Here is a 22,671-nt window from a genome sequence, read left to right on the forward strand (position 1 = left end):
TCATGACCGACTCGGTCATCTCGCTTTATTGGCTGAGGGAGCCGGCGTACAGCTTCCGGATCATGTGGTCAGCATGACTAAGCTGCTTCTGGTGAAGCAGAGCAGTGCACGGAAACACCATTTATCTTCCCGCCAGAGCGGTACCTATTTATCTACTTGCACTTTGACGTGATTTCAAACTGCTAGGTTGGCAGGAGCAGGGACAGAGCAACGGGAGCTCACCCCGTTGTGGGGATTCGAACCACCGACCTTCTGATCGGCAAGTCCTAGGCTCTGTGGTTTAACCCACAGTGCCACCCGCGTCCCTATTTCTGGGTTAGCGGAGTCTGTAACCTGAGGTACCACTGTATAGAGATTCTCTTTCTCCAGCTGAATGGGGATCTAGATTTGGGTTTCGGCTGGTTTCCCGCCCGCCTGGCTTCCCAGCAGTTCCCCTGCCTGAGTGGCAGAGCCAGTCTCGGTGACAGAGTTGGGGGCTCCCAGACGGCTGCATCTGGGGGGCTTCAACCTCCATGTTGAGGCGACTGGCTCTGGGGGTGGCGGCTCAGGAACTCACGTCTGCCGTGAGAACCGTGGGGCTGTCCCAAGAGGTTGCTGGCCTGATTAATATCGCCAGGTGCACACCAGATTAAGAGGAGAAGCCTCACTTCAGCATGGATCAAATGAACCATCAGAGGAAAATGCTCAGAGCATCAACACTGAAATCCCCCCCCCCAAAAAAAAGCCATGTGTTCTCTTTTTTCATGAGGAATATGTATCAGCCACCAAACATTAATACTTTAGCAGTATCTAAAGATATAAAAAAATCACAAGTCAAAAGAGAGGAAACACTTCCCCCACACCAAGAGATAAAAAAACTTCCATGGTTCGTGTTAATTTAAATCCCTGTTTAAACGACAGGCAGCCACGCCCCCGGCCACCCCGATTGGCCAGAGGGGGCGTGACGCAACTAGGAGTACCAATGAGGTGGGCGACATCCCTCCGCCCACAGACAGTCCCCTCCTGCAACTCCGCCCCCCCCCTCCGGAAGGGGAGCGGTCTTCTCTGCCTCTCCTAAGCACGTGGCTCCTTGAGTTACTAGCAAAGTTTCTACTGCAATTCACGTCTCTAAGGCAGCCGAGATCCTGAATTTTCCTGCGTGGGTGAAGCAGAACCCCAGATCTCCTTGCTAAGGCCACGTCTGCGGAGCGAAAGGGAAATCTCGAGTCCCGCCGTGGAATCTCCTCATGGGAAGGAAACGGAGACATCCATTCGCGCACGAAAAGCAAAGAAAACGAAAGCATCTCTCTCTTCCTGGCGAGGCAGCAGCCATGGCTGCTTCTGGGGGTCCCGTGCAGGATTTGTGCGAGGAAGCCACTTGCCCCATCTGCCTGGAGTATTTCAGGGATCCAGTGATCATCCCGGAGTGCGGGCACAACTTCTGCCGAGCCTGCCTGATCCAGTGCTGGGGGGAATCCGAGGGAGAGGCTTCCTGCCCTCAGTGCAGGGAAATCATTCAGCACAGGAACCTCATCCCCAATCGGCCGCTGGCAAATGTTGTGGAAAAACTTACACTCGGGAAACTCCGTCTTCATGGGGGAAAGGAGCCCGAAGGAAAGGGGAAGATCTGCGAGAAGCACCAGGAGCCCCTGAAGCTCTTCTGCAAGGAGGAGAAAGGCCCCATCTGTGTGGTGTGTGACAGATCCAAGGAGCACAAAGGCCACGAGGTGGTTCCTCTGGAGGAGGCGTTGCAGGAGTGCAAGGTAGGAAATCTCTCTGGGTTTCGTTTGGGGATGATGAGGGTGAATTAGCAACAGTGAAGGGGGTCTTGCAATAAAATGCTTTAATGTATTCTCCCCTCGGGCAGCCAAAGAGTCACTCGCCAGCAGGAGCTTTTGTGCAGCCTTCTAAAAACCAAACTTTGGAAACTCTGTTCAATAAACATTTCTTTTTTCCTTGCAGGGGATTACAGTGTCCCTAATGTTCCCCTGCAGGAGAAACTCCCCCCCAGTCCTTCCTCTGGAAGCAGCTCCCTTAGGAAAGGGCTGGAGGGAGGAGCAATGGAGGTGGCAGGGATAGAATCACAGAATGGTGGAGTTGGAAGGGACCCTGAGGGGCATCTAGTCCAACCCCCAACAATGCAGAAATTCTGCCCACAGCTGTCCCTGGTTGGGCTCGAACCACCAACCTTCTGGTTAACAGCCAGACACACTGACCCATTGCGCCACAGGATCCCTGGATGACAAAGGCAAAGACCACAGTCTTTGAGGCAGGGAGCAAGCATGTGATTCAACTTTCCTGTTATTATGAATATTAAACTCCAAGAATGAAAAAAGCAACCAAACTTTGATTTCCTTTTCTTTTCAGGATCAGATCAGCAGCTGCCTAGACAATCTGAGGAAGGAGAGAGAGAAAATTCTAGTATTTAAAGCAAATGCAGAAAAGGAAAGTCAAGACCTGCTTGTAAGCACTATTGTTATTTGAAGGTGAAAAAGTGGATTATTGTTTCTTTTGTTACGGTAAAATCTGGGTGCGAGGCTGCTCTGACGTATCACTTTTAAAGTCTTCTGCGGGGGAAATAAATATGGAATACAAAAAGTGGTTTCTTTTTGAACAGCCCTATCTCCCACAGAGCATGAAAGACCATTTAAAGGAGGGGGTGGGCTTGTAAGTTTTTACGAAGTTCTTTCTCTGCTGAACATGTCAGAAGTGGCCTTCCAAGGAAATCTGGTTACCTGGCCTCTTCATCCTTCAAGAGCAGACTAGATGCCTGATATTGGCCCACTGCTCTCTTCTTTCGACCTCTTTGCTGCAGAAACAAACAGGTGCAGAGAGGAAAAAGATGGTGGCTGAGTTCAGGCAACTGCACCAGTTTCTGGAAGAACAAGAGAAACGTATTCTGGCCCAGATGGCAGAAGTGGAGAAGGAGATTGCAGCCAAAAGGGAGGAGCACCTGGCCAGACTCTCCAGGGAACTCTCCTCTCTTGACAGCCTCATCCGGGAGATGGAGGAGAAGCTTCAGGAACCAGCGAGTGAACTCCTGCAGGTCAGGCCTCATCCTGATGCGAGAGGGTGGAGTGTGCTGCTTCAGACTGTAGGCATTTCTTAGTCACATAAAAATGTTGCTGGAATGAAAACAGTACATGAAGGGTGAAAGGCGTCATTCCTGGGGTCGCAGAAGGGGCCCTGCCAGATCAAACCACAGGTCCCTTCATTCTAGCATCATGTTCTCTCATTGGCCAACCAGGGGTCTCTGAGAAGCCTAAAAAACAGTAGTGCTCTCCAAACCTGTGATTCCCAGCAGTTGCCCCTCAGCTGCTTAGTATTTATAACTGACTGCAGAAATGGCTCCACTGACATCTTTCTTTCTTTCTTTCCCTCCAGGATATTGGAAGCTTCTTGCAGAGGTAAGTGATGGGAAAACCCCTGCCTTATTCTGATGCCACAAAAGTTCCTGTTTAATGGGTGAGAAACTCGCTCTCCAATTCCTCCTTCCAGAAATAGCTTAGGACTCCATCATCCATTCCACAAGATAACAGACAAAAAGAGGGACACATTTTCCTAGCTATTAGTCTCATCTACAATCATAGGAAGGAAGCCATTCCTCATTCTCCTCCATTACATATTTCTGCCTTTTCCTTGATAGATTCATTTACTCTGCAATTGATACAAAACAAAGGGACATTCCAAACGGGCTTGTAAATATCTTCACTATAACTTACCAGTGAATATTTGACATATTTCAGGTTTCTGCAGGTTCTTCCCCAGACATAAGAACATGAGAAAGGGCCCTGCTGGATCCAGCCAGTGGTCCATTTAGTCCAGCATCCTGTTTTCACAGTGACTAACCAGATGCCAGTGCAAAACTCGTGAGCAGGATCTGAGCCCTAGAGGACGCTCCCCTCCTGTGGTTTCAGAGGCGCCACTGCCTTTGACCCAGCCATAGTGAAGAGTAGCCTCTGAGAGCCTTGTCCTCCAGATAACTTCAAGAACTTATGAATTTTGAAAATCTTCCATGTTTAAAAAATATTGCTTTGATTTCCAATATTTTCCCCATTTCTCAATATAACCACTGTGCTAAAATACATTTATACAGTAGTACCTTGGTTTATGAACTTAATCCATTCCTGAAGTCCGTTCTTAAACCAAAGCTGTTATTAAACCAAGGCATGCTTTCCGTAATGAGGCCTCCCACCACTGGTGCCCTTCCACCATTCCGATTCCGTTTGTAGATCGAGGTAAAGTTCGCAAACCGGAACACTACTTCCGTTTTTGCAGAGTTTGTAAACCGAATAGTTCATTAATAGTTCATAAACTGAGGTACAACTGTAATGTTAATGGCAAAAGCCATTCTAAATCATCCTTCACTCACTTATAATTCAGAAATGCATATACCAAATCTATTTTGTTCTACTCAGTAAAGCTTCACTAAAACTGGTGTAGTCCTAAAATCTCTGTGCAAAGGCCCAGTATTGCTCACTTTTCTTCAAATTTTTTTTTGCATATATCAGCTTCTTTACCTTCAATCTCATATTCCTGTTTTCTTCAGTATACCGTATTTTTCGCCCCATAGGACGCATCAAGTTTTTTTGGGGGAAATAAAGAAAAAAAATTATTTTCCCCCCAGGCGCTTGTGGGGCAGGCAGCGGGGAGAAGCGCTCTTCTCTCCCCCCCCCCCTGCCCGCCTTGCGATCAGGTCCGGGGACAGCAGGGAGACGCGCTGCATCTCCCTGCTGTCCCCGGAGTGGTGGGGCAGGCAGCGGGGAGAAGCGCTCTTCTCCCCGCCGTCAGCCTCCAAACCACTTCGGGAGACAGCGGGATGGTGGCGTTCCGCCTCCCTCTGTCCCCCGACCTTGTGGGGCTGGCGCTGGGGCTCTCCTGAAGCCTGGAGAGCGAGAGGGGTCGGTGCGCACCCACCCCTCTCGCTCTCCAGGGTTCAGTGAAAGCCTGCATTCGCCCCATAGGACGCACCCACATTTCCCCTTCATTTTTGGAGGGGAAATAGTGCGTCTTATAGGGCGAAAAATACGGTATTTTAGTTTTCCTTCAACTCGTTGGGTGCTCTCTAGATCCACACGTCAACAAAATGCTCATTCTTGCCATAGGAAAACCCTGCTCCCAAGTCTTCATGATATATCTATCATGCCTTTATCATCAGGATGAGACACCTGCCTTGTCACCATCCTTGCATTGGAAGGATGGTGGCTTGACTTTGTTCTTCTCCTCCCAGGTCTCAGGAGAAGGAGAACTTAGAGGATCCTCCTGTGGCTTTTCCTCCTGCCCTGAAGTGGAAGATCTGGGACTTCAAAGATATAAATCCCTTCCTGGAGGGAGTCATGGAAAAATTCAAAGGTAGTAAAGAAGGGCTGAAAATATTTTATACTGGACATTTAAAATTGCTCATGAAATGCTCCAGGTCATTAGCAGTGCCAGGAAAATGGAAGATTTATTCTCTTTCAATATCTAGAAGCCACACTTTCCTATGTAGATGACTCACAACTGATTTTTCTTGTGCAATTGAAAGAGGAGGATAAACCCTTCTTGCTGGGCTCTGGAAGCTCCTGCGAGATCTTGGGGGAGCCTCCCAGATTCCAGTCAGCAAGGTAAAGCGCTTGAAAGCTCTTGCCACGAAGCATTTAGCCACCACTCAAATCACGTTTAAGACCTTACTGGGCTCTGAAAGGCTCCTGCGAAATCTCATGGGGCCGTCTTGAGATCTCAGATGGCAGGGGTGAATCCGGGGGTCGTTCTGACTTTGCTCTATTTGCCTTTATACACAATCTCCAGGAATGTAACCCTCCCTTAAGTTCCGAGTTGTCTGTAAAAATTTGTGCTTGACGTTTTCACATCTCTCAGCCACGCTTTGGGTGCTTTCACGCATCTCACCCATTTCCCAGGTAGCCTCACCTACAGCTTTTTGGGCATCTCCTCTGTTCCTTTGCCCCTGAGATTGATGTAAGGGGGGCAGAAGGAGGGAAGGAGGGGGGGCTGTCCAGGAGCAGAGGGGACTGGGGTTGAGGCCTCCCATCATGGAACGGGGTCTTGCTCCTCCTCCCAAGATTTGGGCAGGTCTGAACCATGACATCACCCCTGCCCTGGTTATTCAGGGATAGCCAGTATGCCCAGCTCCCATAATCTCCAGCTGGCGTGGTCGGTGGTTAGGGATGATGGGACTTGTAGTCCACAACACCTGGCTATAAGCTCATGAGTTCATATCATTGTTGCCAGGTTTGTTATCTGAATGATAGTGTGATGCTAAATCTCTGTTCCCTTTTCTCTTCCAGACACTGTGGAATATGGACTTCAGCTGCAAAAAGGTACTTTTAATCATAATAATAATTTATTATTTATACCCCGACCATGTGGCTGGGTTTTCCCAGCTGTTTCCCCAGGCACTAATTCAGGAGAGATGGGATCCGCTTCTCAAAAGACCAGGCCACTGCAGCTCTTCCATCCATGCCTTATTTCCCCTTATTTCCCAGAGGCATCTGTTCCGTGAGAGCAGCTTGCTGGGCTAGAGGGGCTCATGGCCTGATCCTGCAGACTCTTAGGAAGCCCCCAGCCCAGGAGGGCTGGCTTTTCTGTGCCGAATCTCAATAAGACACAGGGCTGGTGTGAAGCCAAAGGCTCCCGGCACATGAGGGGGAAATATCCCTTTGAGCCATACAAGATCCCCACCCCTTTTATATAAGAGTAGGGTGTAAGAGTGGGAAATGCACGAACACAAATAGCTCAGAAAATGGCTGCAACAACCTTTGGGGGGCTAGAAGGTGAATGGGTTCTGGTGTCAGTGGAGGGAGCTGGGGGCTGCCTGACTGTGAACTCCAGGGGTCCGGCTTCCCTGCAAGATGGGGGTCTTGGAGGGCAGACATGACTTCTCTGCTTCAGCATGATGGCGGACTAGAGAAACCTGAGTAAAATTAAAAGAGCAGGACAGTATTTCACCACAGAACGCGGAAAAAGGCTCAGTGGGAAGACAGAAGTCCAGTCTGGCCTGATCCTGGACACCATAAAAAGGGAATCGTAAGTGCTGGAAGTGGTGCAGCAGACGGCAGCATAAAGGAAACTCTTACTTGTCTAAAAGAATCCCAGAATATAATTTTAAATATAACCACACTGAGTAAAATGCATAAAGGCTTATAAATACAACAATGAACTAGAAAAAACCATTACGTTTCACACACAAAAAATTGACTAATAGCACTGTCAACATCCAACGTCACATTTAATTTCCAAAGGCCTCTGTACAACTGTGTGTCTTTAAAAAGAAATCGCTTGACTTACTTTCCACAACGTGGCCATCAGCCTGACCAATTTTTAAAACAATGCAATTATAATAATAGCCTCATTGTAACAATACCAATTTATAATACAATTCTAATGTAAATCATTCAAATACCAAATGATATAACTTATTTAAGGTGCTAGAATTGATGATTTTCTTTATTTCTGTGTTCCAAAATCTTACTGATTTCAATTACATTCCAGTCATTATCATAATCCCTTCTACAACAGCTGGAATTTTTATAACTTCTGTTTGCATTGACACATTAAATGACCAATTTTTAAATGAATTTCTCATGATGCTTCCACTCCATAAATGTGAGTCATACGGCCAATCAGGTCTGTGGAGCCAGGATGGGGTCTTTGCATTGACGGTGACAGGTGGGAATGGCACTTCCTAGGTTTTACTGGGTTTGGCTTTAATCAAGGCCCCTTATCTTGGGGTTGCAACAATAAATGCATTAAAACAAGTCATAGCGAAAAGAAGATATTCATGTCAACTGTGTAATAGATGCCAATTTAAAGGACAAAACTATCAATTTTCAGCATTGCTCTAACCAAACACGAGATAATCATGTTTGTTCTAGCTTGACTGCTCATGTCAAGAATCCGAAGCAGGACATTTTAGACAGGGAGTGTCAATCAGAGCACAGAAATACCTTTTTGGGTATTGTTGTTCTTTTTATAATCTATCTGGAAGGATGGGCTATAAAATTACATTAAATATGTAACCAAAACTTGAGTGGAGGTTACAAGTAGGGTGAGAGCACCTGCTGCAGTTTTACCTGGCCTGTCAAGTATGGTCTGGCATGTGATATGAGGTAAAAGATTGATGTGAATTAGGGAGTCCCTGCTTTGATTCCCTTCTGCCATGAATGGTGGGGGTGGGCTTAAGACACGCCATTGTCAGCCTCAATCCTCCTATCTGAAAAATGGGCATGCTAAGATTGACTTAACTTACAGGGTTCTTGCAAGGGTTCTATGTAGGTAATGTGTGTTAAGTACTTCAAACCCTTGGAATAATAATAATAATAATATTTATTTATACCCTGCCATCCCCGGCCAAGACTGGGCTCAGGGCGGCTAACACCAAATAGAATACATTAAAAACACATAATCAAATGATTGGTTAAAATACAGTTCAAAATCACTTTTGAAATCAAAATAAAATTAAGTGGAAACCCACGAATCACAACCGTAGGGGTAGGGAAAGAACTGCAAGTGTTTCCAGAATCATTATTAAGAACTTGATGAACATCCCTCTCTTAAATGCAGAGCCCTGGAGTCCCTGTTCATTTCAGAGAGGATGCCATTTCTGTCATGTGACTAAAGAAATGTCATCTTCCCCATTGATGTCGTTTCTCTTCTCTTTCCTCCTCTGCCCCCACAGAAAATGTAACTTTGGATCCAGACACAGCAAATCCCTACCTCATCCTGTCTGAGGATCGAAAGAGTGTGAGACGGGGAGGAGTGCGTCAAGACCTGCCAAACAGCCCTGAGAGATTTGAAGCACATCTTTATGTGCTGGGATGTGAGGCGTTCAAGGAAGGCAGACATTTCTGGGAAGTCACTGTGGGGAGAGAGGAGCATTGGGGGGTGGGGGTTGCCAGAAAGTCTGTGAAGAGGAAGGGTGAGTTCTCTTATGCTACTAGGGAAGGGATCTGGGGTTTGGGGAAGTGGGGCGGTGGGTACAAGGTATGCTCCCCCCGTAAGGCCCCTGTTCCATGTGAGGAGCCCGAGAGGATCCGAGTGACCCTGAACTGTGAGGGGGGACGGGTGTCCTTTTATGATGCTGATACAGCAGCCCTTCTCCACGCATATCCGGCAGCCCCCCTCTCAGGAGAGACCCTCCAGCCCTTCTTTTATGTGAGCAAGAAAGGCATCCTGAAACTCTCTTGACTGAAGGTGCAGACAGACAAGTGTATATTCATTGCCATTATGACATATTCAGTCTCCTCTTCAGGACTGAGCTGACAGGCACTTAAGAAGAAACCTTATTTGCAGAACTGTGATTGGCCATCCCTTGTGTCAATCATGATGCAACTCTCCCTTCTCAGGCCAGCTTTGTAAATGACACTGATGGATTGGGTCCCCTGTCAGTCCCCAAATTTGCCTGTTCTCTCTCCCTTGGGAATTGGCTACTTCTGTCCATGCAGGAAGTGCAAAGGGGGAAGCAAGCAAGAAAATAATTTAGGAAACAACAGCAACCCCACACACATTCCTGTTTCGATGTAGTTCTCTCTACTACCTCCAACTTGAGATTTCTAGAGACAATACCATCATCTTTTCTGAATAAAATCAGAATTCTGCACAGGCATCACTTAAAACCTTCCTCAGCCTCAATCCTGAACTCAGATTCCCTTTCCTTTCCCCGAAGCCTCCATTATCATGGAGATGGAAGTTCCAAAATTCCTTTTTTTGCTGCTACTCAGGGAAGCTTATATGGTAATTCAGGAAAATCAGAGACCTGTTTTTTTAGTTGAGTACAGTCGGCCCAAAACTCACACACAACTTACTTGTGTGATCGCAGCCTGGAGCCCTTCGTCAAAACACAAATTAATAAATGGAAAGAGAGGGTGAGAGACCATGTGATATCTCACCAGAGTCTCCAGAACCCAGAAAGCAATGGGGGGAGGGCCTTTGGCAGTGGGGGGGGAAAGAGTTTTTCTAAGTCCACCTTGCTTACCGGCCTCCAGAAAGGACAAGATCTCTGGCTTCAGACAAGTGGGGGCATTTTGGGGGGTCTTCCTGGCTTGCACTATCTTCCCTTTGCATGCTGACCCCAGAAACGTAATCCCCACATAGGTTTTGGGCCTGATGTAACAAAATCCCCTCCGACAGTGAAGAGCCTCTGTCAGAAGTTCTGAAAAGAGAACGGTGACAATCTGGAAGATTTGGGGGGGGGGGTCAATTCCTATGTATACAATTATTTTCTCCAAGGTGCTTTTTAGCGAACAGTTAGATACTTATCTGCATTTGTAGAGATCCCCTCTTCTTATCCTTTTGTATAAGGGGTCTGTAAGAATTTGGGGGTATGTTTCCTGTGCTAACATGTTTGATTCTATTAAAGATTGTACTTCTTCTTGCCCCTGTGTTGATCTGATGAGTCTCCAGAGCCCAGAAGGCCGGGGGGGGGGGGGCCCTTTGGCAGTGGGAGGAAGAGTTTCTAAGTCCACCTTCTCACCGGCCTCCAGAAAAGTTGCATAAAGCTCTCAAGATCTCTGGCTTCGGACAAGTGGGATGGTTGCTTGGAGGGCATTTTCAGGGGTCTTCCTGACTTACGCTATATAGCCTTTGCATGCTGACCCCAGAAATGTAACCCCCTCATAGGTTTCTGGCCTCGATGTAACAAAGTCCCCTCTGACAACAAAGAGCCTCTGTCAGACTTTTTGAGGAGAACAGAGCAACCAGTGACCGTTATCAGGTATCCTGGCAGACAGGATTTCTGCAGTAGACCGCCCCCCCCCATGTATTTCCTCTGGGGACTGCCTCTTTCTGTGATGTATGTATGATGTTTTTTGGGGGGTGGTCTTGAGCTGCAGGGTGGACAATTTCAAAAGTTTATATCAGGGGTCGGCAAGCTTATCATACGATGGGCCAGTCCACGCTCCGTCTGTCAGAGAATGGGCTGGAGTGTGCGCACACACACACTCTTTGGGTTGGAGCATGCATGCGCACACACTATTTCTGGCGCACAGGTGCCATCGACCCAGAATTCAGGCCCTGTGACGCGCCGTTAAGAGTGGGCAGCGGGGGGTGGCAGAGGTCACCATGGGCCGGTTTGACCCCTGGTCTATATAAGGGCTTGCGCACCATTGCTCTGGGTTCTCCTCCCTCTTCCTTGTGGTGAGTGGGGCCCCTGTTGCAACAGTTTAATAAAGATCATGCTTACAAGCTGCTTTGCTTCTCAATATTCTCTGGTTGGCCTCGGTTATTTTCTCCTACTGATAGAGAGCCTACTTAAGGACTCTATATGGGCTCTTGGGTACCCCAGAGGTGAAAAGGAGCAGTTTTTGTTTAAAACGTCTGTTTTATCCTCCAAGAAACTCTGTGAGGTAGAAGAGGCTGAGCTGAGAGACTTAGAAAAAGGAGGCACATTAAAGTTTATGGTCAAAGGGGATTTGAACCTGCGCCTTGTCATCCCAAGTCCTACACACTGTTCACTCAGAATGTGAAATCTTAACAAGCGTCCCTTCAGAGATGTGCTTGAAAGCCCTCCCTGCACAGCTCCTCTATATGTTGTAGCTTCTCTTCAGACCTTCCTGTGTTGACCCTGAATGTCTGCAGGAGGAGTCAATCCAGTTTGAGTGAGGGGCAGATTTCAGGGGCTTCCCTGCATAAGCTCGTATTTCGCACCTGGGTCCATTTCTGGATCTCAGCATTCGGATTAGAAATGAAAGCCAATCCCCCATGTCGGAAGTCTGCCCATCCCTTTATTTGTGGGAATCCCACAACCGGGAGAAGAGTGAGTCTCAGCCGTATCTGCCATGTCAGTGAGAGAGCAGGTATCCTATTGACACCCTACTTTTCAACACACAGTAAGTTGTGGGGAAATGGAAGGGGAGGAATGAAAAGAATGCCAATTGCAATAGTTCCCCACCCCATTTTCAACGGAAGCATTGCAACCAGTGCCAAACAGATGGGGCATAAAAACAGGGAGAAGCATTTTAATTCAACATTTTTATCATAGTCACCCAAATGGCAATTCTCAATTCGGAAGAGGAAGCGAAAACAGCACATCTTTCTAATCTCTTCTGAGCTCTGTGGAAGAATGAGGAAATTGAGCCTACAGCCCTGTGCCCACTTCCCTGGGATAAGTTCCGGAGATGACAGGATTAGCTCTTAGGTTTTGGTGATTGCCTAGAGAAAGGACTTCTTCACACATATGGTTCTGGCCACTGGCTTACGCACCCTTTTAAAGTTGGCGAGACAAAGGGTTTGAGACCAAAAGCCCTTTCCTGCTCGCCTCCACAGCTTTTTTTAAAAAAATTTTTTATTGGTTTTACAAAATATTTTAAACAATACAAACAAATAAAAAGACATACAAACATGTATAATTTCATAACCTTTTTTTCATATCCCTCAATTCTCGGACTCCCCCAAACCTCCCCTTCCTACATCCCAATTTCCAAAATTATTTCAGCAAATTCTAAATAATTTTATCAAATATATTTCTTCTTATTCTTTTCTTTAACTTAATCTTATGTCGCTGTAATCTCCTTTTCTTTCTCAAAACCTCGACATTTTAGCATTCATCAATTTTTTAATAGTTCTTAAGATAGATTTTAAATTTCTTCCAATCTTCTTCCGCCGTCTCTTTCCCCTGATCACGGATTCTGCCAGTCATCTCGGCCAGTGTCATATAGTCCATCACCTTCATCTGCCACTCTTCCAGGGTGGGTAGATCTTGTGTCTTCCAATACTTTGCGATGAGTATTCTTGCTGCTGTCGTAGCATACATAAAAAAAAGTTCTATCTTTCTTTAACACCAATTGGCCGACAATGCCCAGGAGAAAGGCTTCTGGTTTCTTAGGGAAGGTACATTTAAGTACCTTTTTCATTTCATTATATATCATCTCCCAAAAAGCCTTAATCTTTGGGCACGTCCACCAAAGGTGATAGAAAGTACCTTCAGTTTCTTTACATTTCCAACACTTATTATCGGGCAAATGATAGATTTTTGCTAGCTTGACTGGGGTCATGTACCACCTATAGATCATTTTCATAATATTTTCCTTTAAGGCATTACATGCCGTAAATTTTATCCCGGTGTTCCACAACCATTCCCAGTCAGCAAACATAATGTTATGACCAATGTCCTGTGCCCACTTAATCATAGCTGATTTAACTGTTTCATCTTGTGTATTCCATTTCAGCAGCAAGTTATACATTCTTGACAAATTCTTAGTATTGGGTTCTAACAATTCAGTTTCTAATTTTGATTTCTCCACCCGGAAGCCAATTTTCCTGTCTCGCCTCCACAGCTTCAGCTGATTCAGAGGTAGACTGCCTCTGCCCCAGGAGGTTTCATTGAGCAGCCCCAGAAACAGTTCTGTCTTGACAACTGTGGGGCTGTCCCAACATGCTGTTGGGCTGATGAATATCGCTGGTGACACTGGAGCTTGGGCAGGAAGAGAGTGATCTGAAACTGGGAGATAATTGACCTCAGTCTGTTGTCATGGTGAGATCACTTCCTGTTGAAGTTAGGCTTTTTCAGCACCGTTTCCCCTCTGGTCCACCCTCTGAGATTGACGGATCCAAGTGGCTCTGGAGGATTTTCTGGCTGATATGACTGGCACTTCTGTTGAAGCCCTGGTCAATCTGTGAACATCCGGATAGCTCAGGATCCCTCTCCCTTTCCCACTTTGTGATGCCCATTTGCCCTGGTATAGTACTCTCAAGCTGTGCAGGTTATATCAAAGTCCTGGGCGACCACGTCACCAACCTCCGGCGGCTGGGGGCATCCCAGGGGGTCTTGGCGAATACCTCTTTGACAAGCACACCCTGGGAGAGAGCAGCAGCTGATTCCCTCTCCATCCCTCGTCCCCAAGAGCGCAATACCCCTTCCGTGAACCCACAGAAGCAAGACCCACCTCCGTCACTCTGGCCAGGCCCCACTCAAGGGGGGCTGTACCTGCCACCACTCAGTTGGCATGCTCTCAATAAACAAGGGTTCACCCAGGTTATAGTTATCATAATCCTCGGAGTCGAGTGTGGATTTCATGCTCTTTATTCCACTCAAAGTAGTGAGGAATGAAAGTAACCCCAAAATATCTGCTTTATATACATTATTTACACAATGGGCCACACATGATTGGTTATTTCTGGGATTCTCCTGTAGGCCAATCAGGTTGCAGATTCACTTCCATCTGGAGATGGATTGGCTGGATCCTGAGGACCAATCATACTGCTGCATTGTTCTAGGACCAATCAGACTGCAGCATTCTGAATCCTATTGTTCTAGGACGAATCAGACTGCAGCATTTTGAATCCTATTCAACTCAGTACATTATAGTTAATCTTAATTTTTCTGAGAGGATGGACTGACTGGAGATGGGATCAGTGGATGGGGAAAAAATGGAGGAAGCTGGACCTGAAGAGCAGCTTAAAAATTCACCTGGACTGCAGGAAGGTTCATTGGTTTAGCGGGGAGGATGGAGAGGAAACAGGGATTTTGTTGAGATTACATCAGCCCACCCCATTTGAAGCTTGAAGTTGGAAACCAGAAAGGGCAGCCAGGCCATTTATTTGTGATGGTTAATACTTTAGTTCCTGAGTCCAGGTCAGAGGCTCACCCTATTCATACATAAACATGCCCTTAAAACAGGATTTGCAAGCAAAAAGTCAATGGGAAGGCTTTCCCCATTTGCCTCCCTTACTGCAGAGGAATATTTGAGGTCATTGGGAGAGTCAAAATGGCTTCAGGATTGCTCTCCCATATTATTTCAGTCACATGGTTCATATACAGTATTTAGATATGTGTGCATTTATGAATATTAATTCTATATTTGAGACCTTAAAATTCTCATAACAAAGTGATGTTTCACTGACAAAGGGCTGCATTCATGGAGAAAACAGGTTTAATTGAAAGTACCCTCTGTTAATAGGTGCCCTGCAGTGACTGGCAAATATCTGGATACCATTTAGCTGAGTCCAGAGGTTATTGCACATTATCAGACGCGACGATTCTGTCAAAACGACTCACTAAAAACTGGCACCGGGATGGAGGGCTGGGCTGCTTCTCCTCTGTATGTGGGGGCTGCTAACTAGAAAGAAGATTAAAAAATTCCTTCCAGTAGCACCTTAAAGACCAACTAAGTTAGTTCTTGGTATGAGCTCATACCAAGAACTAACTTAGTTGGTCTTTAAGGTGCTACTGGAAGGAATTTTTTTATTTTGACTATGGCAGACCAACACGGCTACCTATCTGTAACTAGAAAGAAGATGTCAATGGAGCAAGGCGGGGGGGGGGGCGGGGGGCTAATTCATTCATCAGCTTGCAAAGTAGTCTGAGGCTGACGTGCTGATAGTTAAACGACAACAACAATAAACTCCACCAGCTCTCGCAGGGAAATGGTTCCTTAAAAGAGCAGCCACCAAGAATGAGCATTCCATTTAAAATAAAACATTTAAAATAAAATATATAAAACTATATATTCCCACCATATCAAAGGGCTCGGAGCTCCACCCAACTCCCAAGGCAGCAGAGATCCTGAGTGATCGCAGCTGAATTTCCTGGAAAGGAAGCACGCCCATTTGCAGGCGGAAAAGAGAGAAAACGAAATCAGCTCCCTCTTCCTGTCGAGGAAGCAGCCATGGCTGCTTTTGAGGGTCCCGTCCGAGATCTCCGCGACGAAGCCACTTGCTCCATTTGCCTGGATTATTTCAGGGATCCAGTGATCATCCCGGAATGCGGGCACAACTTCTGCCGATCCTGCCTGACCCAGTGCTGGGAGAAATCCGAGGGAGAGGCTTCCTGCCCTCAGTGCAGGGAAAATGTTGAGCAAAGCAGCATCAGGCGAAACCAGCAGCTGGCAAATGTTGTGGAAATAGCCAAGAAATTCAGTAATCTGGGCGGGAAAAAGGAGGCAGAAGGAAAGGGGAGTGTCTGCGAGAAGCACCAGGAGCCCCTGAAGCTCTTCTGCAAGGAGGATGAAGCCCCCATCTGTGTGGTGTGTGACAAATCCAAGGAGCACAAAGGCCACGAGGTGGTTCCTCTGGAGGAGGCGTCCCAGGAGTACAAGGTGGGAAAAGGCAGTGGGTCTTTCTTGGGGGGATGGGGTGGGGGTGGAATAGCTGCAGACAGGAGGGCCTTGCAAAATAAAAAATAAATATAAAATGTTGTAATGTATTCTTTCCTCTTGCCGATCAAAAGGAATCCTCCAGCAAGAGATCTTGTGCAGCCTGATAAGACTAAACGTCTGAAACTTTATACAGTAAACATTTATTTTCCCATTTGAGGGATTTCAAGTCTGCCCAATGACCCCCTGAATGCAGGCTGCAGTAACTCCCCTGGGAGGAAAGATTGCAACATCTAGGATTAATTTAATAAAAAGGAGGGGGAGATGTTGGAGGTGTGTTGAGGGGGGGCAAATAGCAAAACCCCCATGTTTCTCAGCTCTGATATAGGGCAGCCGCATTTCTTCCTCATTTGGTATGAAAAGGGGGAACCTCTGCAAAAGACCCAGGGATGTGGGGCAGGGAGTTGTGTTAATGTTGTGTTAATGTGTAGCGCAGCCAAACTTGGACTTTGTTTTCTTTTCAGGATCAGATCAGAAGCTGCCTAGACAATGTGAGGAAGGAGAGAGAGAAAATTCTAGTATTTAAAGCAAACACAGAAAAGGAGAACCAGGACCTGCTTGTAAGTATCATTGCTACTTTAAGGTGAAAAAGTGCTATTGTCTAGAATCAATATGGGGGGGGGGGGCAATGAATATGAAATACAGAAAGAGGTTTCTTTGTGAATGGTCTGATCTCCCACAGAGCATGAAAGACCATTTAAAGGAGCGGGTGGGCTTGTAAGTTTTTACGAAGTTCTTTCTCTGCTGAATATGTCAGCAGTTGCCTTCCAAGTTAATTTGGATACCTGGCCTCCTCATCCTTTAACAGGAGGCTAGATGCCTGATATTGGCCCACTGTTCTCTTCTTTCAACCTCTTTTCTGCAGAAACAAACAGGTGCAGAGAGGGAAAAGATGGTGGCTGAGTTCAGGCGACTGCACCAGTTTCTGGAAGAACAAGAGAAGCGTCTTCTGGCCCAGATGGCAGAAGTGGAGAAGGAGATTGCAGCCCAAAGGGAGGAGCACCTGGCCAGACTCTCCAGGGAACTCTCCTCTCTTGACAGCCTCATCCGGGAGATGGAGGAGAAGCTTCAGGAACCAGAGAGTGAACTCCTGCAGGAATCAGTCCAAACAAAGTTCATAATTCTATCCAGTCTTATCTTGCTGTTTCCGCATCTCATCTTGTTCGTATATTTTCTCTTTTTTCTTTATGATCTCTTCTGATAATCTCAAGCCGATAAACACCAATAATAATCCTGTGTGAATTTTCCGTTCATCCAATCCTCAAATCGAGATCGTTTCCATATATCATCGCATTCATAGATAACATCGCTCTTTCCATCATTAATCACAGAACTGTCCTTCTTAAGTCCCTCTGAGAAGTTTCACCCACAATATAAAAACAGCTCTATTTCTCTATTTCTCCTCCCAGACTTAAGTCCTCCGACAGAACTTCCCAATACGGCGACGGTATTTTTAACTGCGTCATTCCAAAGCACTTATACATTCCACGCTCTTCTTAAAGCATGCTTTGGTTAGAAAGTTTATCTCCACACAGACATAAATCCATAGCTTAAGTCCTTCAAACGACATTTTTGACTTGTGAGGGGGGGGGATTCTTGTTTAATCACATAGAGGAAAGAAAGGAAAGCTTTTCCCCCTCCCCCATCCAGTCCTTTTGCCATACCGAGTCTTGGTGTGTCTTCATCTGGTAAATTCTTGTTCTTCCAACTCGTCTTGTTTTATCAGAGATCCCTTCTGTTAGCAGTCTTTACTCCCCCTCCTTCCTTGAAATATGTGCATTCGCTTCATCCTAATCGTTTCTTTTGAAGTTCTTGCAGCTAGAGGCGTGGATCAGAGACAGCGACCAGGAGTGCCGATATCCACAGAAGGGCATTCTGCCTAGTGCCCCCATCCCCTCAAATTCGGGAGTGGTATAGGGCACAGCAGGCAAGGGCAGCCCCCCCCCCCAATCCTGGGGGGGTAGGGAGGCTATTACTCCCATCACAGCCTCCAAATTACCTCGTGTGGGTCGGAGAGATGTTATTGTCAGCCATCTTCTGATGCACCCCTAGTGGCCCCCTGAGAGCTTCAGATGGTTTTAACTACAACTCCCATAATCTCCAGCTGGCATGGCCAGTGGTTACGGATGATGGGACTTGTAGTCCACAACACCTGGCTACAATCTCATGAGCTCATATTGTTCATTCCAGGTTTGTTGTCTGAATGATGGTGTGATGCTAAATTTCTGTTCCCTTTTTTCTCCCAGACACTGTGGAATATGGACTTCAGCTGCGAAAAGGTACATTTCTGGGTCAAGCAGAGGCACAAATTCGGGAGAGATGGGATCTGCTTCTCTAAAGACCAGGCCACTGCAGATCTTCCATCCATGCCTTATTTCCCCTTATTTCCCAGAGGCATCTGTTCTGTGAGAGCAGCATGCTTGCTAGATGGGCTCTTGGCCTGATCCTGCAGACTCTTAGGAAGCCCCCAGCCCAGGATGGCTGGCTTTTCTGTGCTGAATCTCCATAAGACACAGGGGTGGTGTGAAGCCAAAGGCTCCCGGCACATGAGGGGGAAATATCCCTTTGAGCCATACAAGATCCCCACCCCTTTTATGTAAGAGTAAGGTGTAAGATTTGGAAATGCACGAACAGAAATAGCTCAGAAAATGGCTGCAACAACCTTTGGGGGCGAGAAGGTGAATGGGTTCTGGTGTCAGTGGAGGGAGCTGGGGGCTGCCTGAGTGTGAACTCCAGGGGTCCGGCTTCCCTGCAAGATGGGGGTCTTCCCTCAGCTTTTGTATTGGAGGGGAGACAAGACTTCTCTGCTTAAACTAGAGAAACCTGAATAAAATTAAAAGAGCAGGGCAGAATTACACCACAGCTCAGAGGAAAAGGCTCAATGGGAAGACAAAAGTGCAGTCTGGCCTGATCCTGGACACCACAAAAAAGGAATCATAAGAGCTGGAAAAGGTGCAGCAGATGGCAACTTCTACCAGTTTTACCTGACCCGTCAAGCATGGTCTGCCATGTGATGTGAGGTAAAATACAAAGAAATGAATGAGAGTCCCTGCTTGGACTCCCTTCTGCCATGAACTGTGTGGGGTGGGGGTGGCCTTAGACAAGCCACTGTGTCTCAGCCTCAGTTTTCCCATCTGAAAAATGGGCATACTAAGATCGACTTAACTCACAGGGTTGTTGCATGGGTTCTATGTAGATAATGTGTGCTAAGTACTTTGAATTCTTGAAATAACTGCAAATGTTTCCAGAATCATTAAGTTGATGAACATCCCTGTCTCCAATGCAGAGCCATGGAGTCCCTGTTCATTTCAGAGGGGATGCTATTTCTGTCATGTGCCTAAAAAAGAGTCAGATTCCCCGTTGACATTGTTTCTCTTCTCTTTCCTCATCTGCCCCCACAGAAAACGTAACGTTGGATCCAGACACAGCAAATCCCAACCTCATCCTGTCTGAGGATCGAAAGAGTGTGAGACAGGGAGAAGAGTGTCAAGACCTGCCAGACAACCCTGAGAGATTTGACACATATCTTTATGTACTGGGACGTGAGGCGTTCAAGGAAGGCAGACATTTCTGGGAAGTTGCTGTGGGGAGCAAGGGGCAATGGGCCGTGGGAGTGGCCAGAGAGTCTGTGAAGAGGAAAGGCAAGTTCATTGTTGGTCCTGAGGAAGGGATCTGGCGCATAGGGAAGTGGGGTGATCAATACAGGGTCTCCAGCCGCAATGGGCGTCCTGTTTTGATTCTGGTGGGGAGCCCAAGAGGATCCGAGTGACCCTGAACTGTGAAGGGGGACGGGTGTCCTTTTACGATGCAGATACAGCAGCCCTTCTCCACTCATTCTCAGCAGCCTCCTTCTCAGGAGAGACCCTCCAGCCCTTCTTTTATGTGAAAAAGGAAGAGAACCTGAGACTCTCTTGACTGAGGGTGGAGACAGGCAAGCGTATATTCATTTCCATCATGGCACATTCAGTCTCCAGGAGCTGACAAGCACTTGAGAAACCATATTTGCAGAACTGTGATTGGCCATCCCTTGTGTCAATCATGATGCAACTCTCTCTTCCCGGGCCAGCTTTTTAAATGACACTGATTGATTGGGTCCCCTGTCAATCCCCAAACTTAGGAAAAAACTAACCCTAGACACATTCCTGTTTCAATGTTCTTCTCTCTCCAACCCCCAACTTTGACTTAAGATTTCTAGAGACAGTACTGTTAAGTTGTGGGTGAACATATCAGAAGACACAGCGATTCTTCAAACAGCTCTTGTTTATTCACAGGACAGAACTGAACTGAAGGGTTCAGTCAGCCTGCTTATATAGAGCTCCAGTACCATGTTATTGTAATAACTTTCTAAAACTATCCAATCACTGAACATCACTTTTGATCCTTCATTTGCATAACTATCTACAGTATCCCCCTGCTGGCCCAGGGTGAGAACTTCAGTACATAACAAATACCATCATCTTTTTTGAATAAAATCAGAATTATGCACGGGCATCACTTAAAACCTTCCTCACCCTCAATCCTGTTCTCAGATTCATTTTCCTCCATCAAGATCTCCACTGGCCAGGGAGATGGAAGTTTCAAAATCCCTTATTTTTTGCTATTCCTCAGGGAAGCTTATGTGGCAATTCTTCAAAATCTCCATATCCAAAGAGACCTGTTTGCTAGTTGAGTGCAGATTGCACCCTGGAGCCCTTAAAACAAATTAATAAATGGAAAGAACGTGAGAGACCGGGAAACACTGTTGGAAGGGATTGTGTGAGATCTCTCATGAGTCTCCAGAGCCCAGAAAACAAGGGGGGGCCCTCTGGCAGTGGGGAAAAGATTTTCTAAGTCCACCTTGCTTACTGGCCTCTAGAAAGGTCAAGATCTTTGGCTTTGGACAAGTAAGGATGGTTGCTTGGGGGCATTTTTGAGGGTCTTCCGAACTTATGCAGTATTGCCTTTGCATGCACAAAGAGTCGGACACGACTAAACAACAACAAAAATGCTGACCCCAGAAATGTCACCCCCCCACGTAGGTCTTGGGCCTTGATGCAGCAAAATCCCCTCTGACAATGAGGAGCCTCTGTCAGAGGTTCTGAATGACAATCTAGAATAAAGAATTTCAGGGGGTGGGTGGTGGTAAATTCCCATGTATACAATTATTTTCTCCAAGGTTCTTTTTAGTGAACAGTCAGATACTTACTTACCTATATTTTTAGAGATCACCTCTTCTTATCCTGTCATATAACAGGCCTGAAAGAATTTGGGGATATGTTTCATGCGCTAACATGTTTGATTCTATTAAAGATTGTACTACTTGTTGTTTCAACAGCCTAATATCCATTCCCCGTGACACTTCCTCCAGGGGTTTTAGGAGGGTGATCTCCTGTTTTATCCTCAGAGGAACCCTGTGAGGTAGAAGAGGCTGAGCTGAGAGAATTAGAAAAAGGAGACAGGTTAACGTTTATGGTCAAAAGGGATTTGAACCTGGCCTTGTCATCCCAAGTCCAACACACTGTGCACTCAGAATGTGAAATCTTAACAAGGGTCCCTTCAGAGATGTGCTTGAAAGCCCTCCCTGCAAAGCTCCTCTCTATGTTGTAGCTCCTCTTCAGACCTTCCTGTGTTGACCCTGAATGTCTGCAGGAGGAGTCAATCCAGTTTGAGTGAGGGGCAGATTTCAGGGGCTTTCCTTCATAGGCTTGTATTTTGCACATGGGTCCATTTCTTGATCTCAGGATTCCCATTAAAAATGAAATCAATAAAAGGTTTTTCAATAAAAGTTCTCTTGCACATGGGCAGGTGGTAGATGGGATCAGTGGGGGAAAGCCAGGAGCTGTACAGCAGATTTAAAATACGCCAGCATCCATCCTATGTTATATGACTTCAGAAGCGACCTTTTCCCATCTTTCGCACTACCATTCTTAAAAATTTTAAAATCCACATGAAAGAGGCTCTGAAGTCCAGCTACCTTCAGACCTGCCGGGGGCAGCAGAGACCACGAGTCAGTGGCTTCAGTTTCCTGGAAAGGAAAACACCCCCAGTTCTTGAATTGGCAAGAGAGAGTGAAACTTAACCCCCTCCCACACCTCCCCATGACTGCAACTGGGGGTCCCATCCATGCAGGACGTCTGTGAGGAAGCTACTTGCTCCACTTGCTCTGGATTCAAGGGATCCAGAGATCATCCCTGATTGTGGGCACAACTTTTGCAGAGCCTGCCTGAGCCAGTTCTGGGGGGAGCTGGAAACTGGGGCCTCGTGTTCTGTCAGCCTCAGACTTTCCGCTTGAAAAATGAGGACGATAAAAGTGTCTTAACATACAGGTCCATGTAAGGATTCTGTGCAGATAATGTGCTGGAAGTGCTTTGAACACCTGAAAGAACAGGTGGTTTCAAGAATTATTACTGAGAACTTGTGGAGCATCCCGAACGCAGGGCATTGAGCGGGAATGAAATTTCTGTCATGGGTCTAAAGAAAAGTTCATCTCTGAGCTCCTTCTGTTTCTGTCCTCTTTCCTCATCTGCCCCCCAGAAAACACAACTTTGGATCCTGCCTCATCCTGTCTGAAGATTAAGAGAGTATGATAGATGGAGATGCGGATCCAGATCTCCCAAACAATCCTGAG

General features: G+C 46.5%; 1 protein-coding gene, 2 long non-coding RNA genes and 1 pseudogene across 4 annotated transcripts in view; 3 read left to right on the plus strand and 1 right to left on the minus strand.

Annotated features, from left to right (window-relative positions):
• The first annotated feature begins 1,061 nt into the window (after window positions 1-1,061).
• LOC308580761 (zinc finger protein RFP-like) lies at window positions 1,062-20,546 on the plus strand (annotated as a pseudogene). Its single transcript, XR_014013478.1, has 7 exons — window positions 1,062-1,742; window positions 2,347-2,442; window positions 2,795-3,025; window positions 3,364-3,386; window positions 5,210-5,331; window positions 6,264-6,296; window positions 19,466-20,546. The product of XR_014013478.1 is annotated as a zinc finger protein RFP-like (transcript).
• LOC308579663 (zinc finger protein RFP-like) lies at window positions 15,579-18,573 on the plus strand (the record flags this gene model as incomplete). The annotated part of the gene is made up of 5 exons (XM_081180595.1): window positions 15,579-16,007; window positions 16,529-16,624; window positions 16,930-17,166; window positions 18,311-18,343; window positions 18,457-18,573. The coding sequence occupies 5 exons, from the start codon at window positions 15,579-15,581 to the stop codon at window positions 18,571-18,573; spliced, it is 912 nt and encodes a 303-aa protein (XP_081036721.1).
• The window catches only part of LOC308581317, a 39,691-nt gene continuing 36,922 nt past the window's right edge, over window positions 19,903-22,671 (minus strand). Inside the window, exon 3 of the long non-coding RNA XR_014004964.1 lies at window positions 19,903-20,041. This is a non-coding gene — a long non-coding RNA (uncharacterized lncRNA). The remainder of the gene's footprint in view (window positions 20,042-22,671) is intronic.
• The window catches only part of LOC308581328, a 39,535-nt gene continuing 37,437 nt past the window's right edge, over window positions 20,574-22,671 (plus strand). The window contains exon 1 of the long non-coding RNA XR_014004974.1: window positions 20,574-21,219. This is a non-coding gene — a long non-coding RNA (uncharacterized lncRNA). The remainder of the gene's footprint in view (window positions 21,220-22,671) is intronic.

Source organism: Podarcis bocagei (genome assembly GCF_964188305.1).
Source record: "Podarcis bocagei genome assembly, chromosome: 2".
In the NCBI taxonomy this organism is placed as follows: Eukaryota; Metazoa; Chordata; class Lepidosauria; order Squamata; family Lacertidae; genus Podarcis; species Podarcis bocagei.